This window comes from Ursus arctos, unplaced genomic scaffold, assembly GCF_023065955.2.
Source record: "Ursus arctos isolate Adak ecotype North America unplaced genomic scaffold, UrsArc2.0 scaffold_23, whole genome shotgun sequence".
In the NCBI taxonomy this organism is placed as follows: Eukaryota; Metazoa; Chordata; class Mammalia; order Carnivora; family Ursidae; genus Ursus; species Ursus arctos.
In genome coordinates this window covers 15385265-15392559 of record NW_026622908.1, presented here as the reverse complement: position 1 = coordinate 15392559, position 7295 = coordinate 15385265, and the positions used below count along the sequence as shown (strand labels likewise).

The 7295-nt window shown below is 43.9% G+C and overlaps 1 protein-coding gene across 1 annotated transcript; it reads right to left on the bottom strand.

Annotated features, from left to right (window-relative positions):
* Positions 1 to 4897: 4897 nt before the first annotated feature.
* Positions 4898 to 6991, bottom strand: FIBIN (fin bud initiation factor homolog). The gene has a single exon (XM_048217638.2). It carries the CDS (start codon positions 6515 to 6517, stop codon positions 5882 to 5884), a length of 636 nt encoding a protein of 211 aa, XP_048073595.1. The 5' UTR covers positions 6518 to 6991; the 3' UTR covers positions 4898 to 5881.
* Positions 6992 to 7295: the final 304 nt, after the last annotated feature.

The window sequence follows — 7295 nt, the reverse complement described above, 5'->3', positions numbered from 1 at the left end:
GGTGAGTGTGTTTTGAATGGATGAAAGATGCATGAAAGGCAGACCTGTAAGGTAAACGGTGTCCGCACAAGGCATCTTTCCATCTGGCTTCAGTCCTGACTGACTTTTCTAGACGTGAACATTGGACTCCCATTACCAAATGCTAACCACCACAAACCATCCTGGCCAGTTCAGCATCGATAAACATGTGTTGTCAAATGTAATAGTACAGGTGAAAGTGCTTGGAAAAGAAAAGATTCAGCAAGAAGCCGGTTGCTCTTAGGCAAAGAATCATGGCGTGACAGATGCATGTGCGGGAGATTCTTTACCCAACATAAATCAAGCAGATAAATAAGTTCTCTGAGAGAAATTGGGTTTGCATTCTTTCAATTAAGGAAATGATATAAGGAAAATGTTCATTTCATAGGCCATTTAGAATAGGAAGGGAGTTAGGAAATCATGTGTCTCGTCTCCTGCCTTCAGAAAGGAAAAGCATCATTAGTGGTTAGTACGGTGAGAGAGGAGAAAGAATCTTGACTCCATTCCCGTCTGGCTGTGAGACCTTGGGTAAGTTGCTTAACTTATTCTTTGTGCCTCAGTCTCTTTGTCCAAAAAGTTCAGAAAATATAACATCTGCCTGAAATATAATTCTGGGAGGATGATATCAGATAATGCACCAAAAAATTTGAGTGGTGCTTGTTTAATAAATATTGGCTTCTATCTGCATTTTGCAAACAAAAGTAACGCTTAAGGGATTTGTTCAACGCTGCACAACACATGGTGGGGCAAGATCTAGAACCTGGAACCTTTGCCTCCTAAAGTACCGTGGGGAGATGTAAGCATTTTTAAAAGATCTATGCTACTGAACATATTTAATCCCTATAAGAGACAGATGCTACAAAACAATGTATTACTAGGATATCATTTTTTCCCAAAGGAAAATACAGTCACCTAGGCATGTGTTAAAAAATACTAAAAAAATTAAGTACACCAAAATGCAAATAGTAGGTGGATGCTGGGAGAATTTGAGACTATGAATGATTTTGTTTTCTTTGTGTTTTGCTGTTTTCACGTTATTAGAATACTACAGCTATGGCTTGTATAATTGGGAAAAAATGTTATTTAAAAGTAGAACGACAATAATAATAGCAACGATGCAACCCTTGTAGCTCTTGAATGTGTGATTATACCAAATCCTTATTTTATTTACATTGCTTTACATTTCCCAAACAATTCTAGTTTAGATTCTTGCTAGGCTCCTAGAGAAGCTTGTACTGTGCCAATCCCACATGACGCTCTGATTCTTGGTCTAGGTGTCCTTTTTCTCACGTGTCTATACGCCATTTTCTAGCCTGGGTACCTCATATGGTGGCTCTTTAAAAATGTTGGACGAATGACATACCCACCAGGATCTTGACCCTGGAGATAGTATTCCTAAGCACAACCCCAACTCCAAAATCGCTAAGATGAGTCACAGAATCTCATTCTCTATATCCGTGAATTATCGTCATGCATTTCTGTATTCTATTTCTAACCAAGACTTAGGTCTCCAGTTGTTTTCCCTGTTATATGAAAACACTGATAAACCACAGTTAGCATTTATATTTCACAACCGATTATTGTTTCTTATCAAGAAGATTTTGGGGTGCCTGGGTGGCACAGCGGTTGAGCGTCTGCCTTCGGCTCAGGGCGTGATCCCGGCGTTATGGGATCGAGCCCCACATCAGGCTCCTCCGCTATGAGCCTGCTTCTTCCTCTCCCACTCCCCCTGCTTGTGTTCCCTCTCTCGCTGGCTGTCTCTGTCTCTGTCGAATAAATAAATAAAATCTTAAAAAAAAAAAAGATTTTAATAATCATCCTCTGAAAAATGTCCCAAGGAAATTTGAGCATGCTACCCATTTAGAGTGATTTCACATCTTTCATGGTTTTCATGGACATTTTTATTACTTGCTAAAATAGTTTATAATCTAAGTTTCACGACGTCTCTCAGAAAGCTTTGAGCCTATTTCCTTAGCAGAGTTATAAACAAGAGTTTAAAAGGCAATGAAAAGTATGTGAACTATGAACAGCCTCTCCGTGCTGCTTTCATCACACACCTACACAGGCAGGCTTCTGCCGGCTGCTAGGAGTGTGGCTTTGGTGGCTGCAGAGGCTAACGTGGACTGGTGTCCTTTATCAACAGACTCTCGATAACAGATACCTATGGAATGTTTCCAAGTAGGTATAGGGAAATCTTCGCACGGTCAGATTAGGAGAGTGGGGAGTAGTGGTATTTACCAATGCATCACACAGAGAAAGAATCAGCAAGAAATTCTGTAAACATAGGAGCCACTCAGCTTCTGACTGACAGAGGTCAGACATCTGAACTGCTGTAGGACGTCAGCTGACGGGCCTGTAGGGACAATCAATGTTTGCAGGGGACAGCTAGTGGCCCCAGTGGACCCCTAGCCTCCACATTCTTCTTTTATTTCACCTATACTCCACTAGATAACCATCAGTTTAAAAAGGGAAAATATAGGGAAGTATGTAAGACATCCCACAGCTCCCACCTCGGGAACGTTTCCTAGGCTTTCTGGGCCTCAGTTACCAAAGGAGTCTTTATAATAACTAACATTTATTGAAGATTCATTCTGTGTCAGGTACTGTTCGAAGCACTTGGCATGGAATAATTCCTTTTCTACGATACTTTCCTCACAGTTTGTTGCTAGAATTAAGGGAAGTAACTCAGACAAAGTTCTTAGCACAGGCCCTGAGTTCTCAAAAAAGTTAGCTGTTTCGTTATTTTTATAACTAACTAAAACTTGGGGCACCTGGGTGGCTCAGTCAGTTAAGTGTCTGCCTTCTGCTCAGGTCATGGTCCCAGGGCCCTGGGATTGAGGCCTGCATTGGGGGGTCCCGGCTCATTGGGGAGTCTGCTTCTCCTTCTGCCTCTTCCCCCACCCCTGGCTTGTGCTCTTTCTCTCACTTGCTCTCTCTCTGAAATAAATAAATAAAATATTTAAAAAAAATAACTAACTAAAAATTATGACAATAAAACAAAATGTCTCCCACTCAAATAAAACTCCAAGAGGCTTTTAAAAACTTTTAGTTAGATTAAGTCCCAAGGCTTCGCGATATCCCAGAATTACCCACACCCTAACTCAGTACCTGACACGTGTTAAGTGATTGATAATTATTTATAAAAATTACAAATATCCTAAATTGTATGGATATTTTTGTCAGATTTCTCAGGGAAGAAAGTATGTAGTTTTCTTCAGATTCTCAAAATATTATTTCATGGTCTGAGAAATAAAGAAGCATTATTGAAAAGAATTTGTCACCTGGCTAGTAAGGAGGTCCTAATAAGCATAACAAGGAAGTGGGGAGGAAAGAGCTGAGTGTGTCTGGCTCCCCCCCCCCCCCATAAGAGGATTTGGAAAAGCCTTGTGATGCTAGTCTCTGGGTTGGTATCTTAGCACAGTTCCCTACCCCCACCTGGAAATTCTCATTTGCCCTCTAGGGCCATTTACATAAGACTCTGTGGGATTACTGGCTGTATGTCTAGCCTTGAATGGATGATTCAATGTCAGATAATTTCGTTCTGGTTTTGCAGGACTCATAGAATGTTCACCCTGGAAAGAACCTCATATATAATCCGTTTCAGCGTTTTCAAATTTGTAGCAGATGTACCGCTGCTCCTCTTTCTGCACCCATGGAAGGCGTCTCTAACTGGGGACAGCCCTCTTTACATCTGTGCCTTTTAAATCCTTCTTAGCCTAATAGTGTATGCAGCCGTTACGGATTGATTGAAATTAGCATGCACAGGGAAACCAGTTTTCTAACCGTGTCATGTGCTTAATATTCTCCTATTGCAGATGGGGAAATTGAAGAGATGACATTTGATATGTCCATGGATTAGACTTGAGTCCTGTGAAGTGAGTGATAGGAAAGTTTTGAGATATTAAGCGTTGTGACTACAGACTACAACGTGTAAGTGACAGATATCATCTCCTTTGCCTCTGCAGTTTTTCCCTCATCTTTCATGGAATAAAGAAGGAACCCCTTTTCGACAATCATTTAACTTCTCCCCACACACTAGTAGAGAGGCAGCTAAAAGCAGGCTCCTGAGTGATGCGAAGAAACTACAAACAACTATTTTAAGTATTATTTCGTGTGTTGCTCTTTTATATTTTAAACAATGAGGTAGCTATGCAAAGGGTCAGGCCTCAGCTCCTTGCAAGGAGCACTGTGGGAAAGGTCTGTACTTTAAGAGACATGGAGCTGTTACAACAAGGGTCAGCCATTTTCTGGCCTCAGTTTCCCTTACAGTAATAGGAGGATATATTGGACACATCATAGGAATAGAAAACTGGAATTGTTTTTCATGGGAGAGAAAAAATGCTTCATTGTTAAAGAGTAGATTGTGAACATTTATTTATTTTCCTGTGTGTGTGTGTGAGAGAGAGAAAGGAAAGTATATTTAAGATGAGAGTGAGGGGCTCGGAAAAGACATGAAATAAAGTGCATTTCCACCTTTTGAAATCATTAGTCAGTAACATAGACCTGGCTTCAAAATTATTAAACATCATTATAGTTCTTATAACTTAGAATGGAGCCCTCCGTCTGCATTATGAGGGCATATAACTTACAAGCCTCATCATAAACTTTTCCAGCTGTTTCTATGGGAAAAACTGGGAAACATGGAGTTTTTAGGCAGACCAGCAGAGATCAACTTCTGGCAAGACCTAGATTTTTTTCTTTTGAGAATGGTAAGGGTGGCCAGGGAAGGGAGGATTGCCAAATACGTAGCCATCCCTCTGTCTTTTTTATCATATACTCTGAGTAAACTGGCTTGAGTCCCACCCTTCTCCTTCCTCTTGCACTGTACTCCGTTTTGCAATATGAAAGTTATGGATATCAATTAGAAAATAAGCCAGTATTATACGAGAACATATTTATTGGCTGAATAATAAAACTTAGTGAAGAAGTTATTAGAATTAGAAGCCCCCTACTGGAAGTACAAGTTTCCAATACGCAAACAGAAGCAAACCCCCCCCAAACCAGAACGAATACATTGGTAACCTACATCATCAGCATTTGGGGGTGTGTTCAAACAATCTAGCTACTTTTTTGTAATGGACTGTAGCTCTGGGGACACGGGCATACAATGAGAGACACAACAAATCAGCTTAGCAACATGAGTGTGCACCTACCACAAAGCTTGGACTTCTTAAATGTAGCCACTTCAACTTACACTCACAGAGGCACCTCAGACACCTCCCTGCAAAGGACGATTTGCATATAGTTTCTAGGCAATACTCTTACAAAAAAACAAAAACACGAAAAACAAACAAAAAACCCCAAAACTAAAAACAAAACCTTGGAGACCATGGTTAATAAATAAGAGAGAAAAGGAGAAGAAGAAACTGGCGACTCCCATCCGCTGGCAGGCAGACTGAGCAGCACCTCGGACCTCATCTGAAAAACAGACAACTGACAGCTTTTCAGAGCCCAAGAGCGAAGGCTGAAGGCGAAAAGGAACTCTGCACTATCCTCTCTGAGTATTTTCACATAATCTCCAGGGTGGGGAAATTTAATCGCTCCCTACTGCATACACTGTGTCCTTCCAGATGTGGCTGAAACAGGTGTCTCTGCAGAGTTACAAAGTCCTCTAGGAAAGGCAGGAGGCATGGCGTTTTTCTTTCCAAGTAACAGATCAATAGCAATCCCATAAATAAGGTACAAAAACGAAACAACTCGACTCTCGCTTATTTCCTTTAAAGATCGCTTCAGATCATTCTCCAAGTGCAAATCCAGACATAAAAAATAATAAGTAAAAGGGAAATGTTAGCCCTGTCTTCTGTCCCCACCCGCCACAACCGGGCTGACTCGATGCCCTCTCCCTGGCAGAGTGCCCTTCCACCTACACTTTAAGATAATCATTTTTCAGCCGACCTAGCCTGGTCCCATGGCTCCTGATGGTGAGGGCCAGCAGCTCGTATTTGTCCCTGAGCCCCACAGAGATGTCAAGCGTTTCTTTCAGCAGGGACCTGGTGTGGACCAGCATCCCCAAGAAGTCCTCGTTGAGCCTGCTCTCTTGCCGGCTGTCCTGTTCCTGGCCCTGCTTAAACTTGCTTTCCAGCTCAGTGAGGGACTTGTCCGAGTTGGAGTAGGCATCCCCGATCTGGTGGGACTCCCGCCGCAGGTACTTGCCATAGCTCTCTTCCCCGTCCAGGTCGTAGGAGATGCTCTTACTGATGCCCTCCAGGACACGCCCAGCATCCTCCACCTGGCGGCCCAGCACGGTGAACTCTTCCCGAAGGGTGAGGCTCAGCAGACTGCTGGCCTGGCTCCCCTCCCCCTGGGAGCAGCGCCGGTGGTCACTCACCCTGAAGAGCAGCTGGCACTTCTCGGGGTCATCATTCTCTTCATAGTCCCCATCGGGCACGAAGTAGTGGTGCAGAGTCCCGTTGGACATCTCCGGGTAGAGGGGGCCATCGAAGTAGCCCTGACACAGGTGACAGAAGACACCCATCCAGAGGAACTTCGCGAACACCATCCTGGATAGTCAGGATGACCGGGGACCCCTGGAGAAGACTGTTCGCCCAGGCACGCAGAAGGGGGTTCCCCTGGGAGTCAGTGCCTCCCCAAGACGGCGACAGCCTCAGTCCCCGCCGGCTTGCTGCACCCTGGCCCGCCCTCCCCAGCAGGCTTCATGTGGCTGTGTCACCAGCCTGGGTCGCACGGCCACGCGGCGCAGGATGCACCCTGGCTCCGCGTTCCTGCGCTCCAGGCTGGAACTCAGCCTGCTGTTTCCCGGTGGAGGCGAGGCAGCAGGAGCAGGGGCAGGAGAGGGAACCCCTCCTCCAGGGCTCTGTTGCTCCACTCTCCGAGGTCCCCCTTGCTCCTGAAAGACGGAGCCTGTGGCTGCAGAAAGGCTCTTGCTTTCTGATACGATTTCAACTTCTGGACTGGGTGGGAATGTGGAGCTTTTCCTTTGGCTAATGATATCCTGAGGATCTCTCTGCTCTCAAATTACAGCTGGTTTCGTCACTTGGAAGCCAGGGAACAAGTTTGGAAAGAAACCTCTCACCAGGTCTCTGTTATTAAAGGTACAGGATCATTTTTTTTTTTTTTTAAAGACTGGAAGAGGGACCTTGCAAAATAGAATTTAGCTTGAAGGAGAAAATGAGAACAGGGTAAATAAAAGTCCCACAACAGAAAGACTGATTTGCTATTAACATACTGGGGGGGAAGGGGGATTACCCTAGAGAAAACTACTTCACATTTTAAATAAGTACCAGTTCGATTGGATTTGGTAAGCATGTCTAATTTTA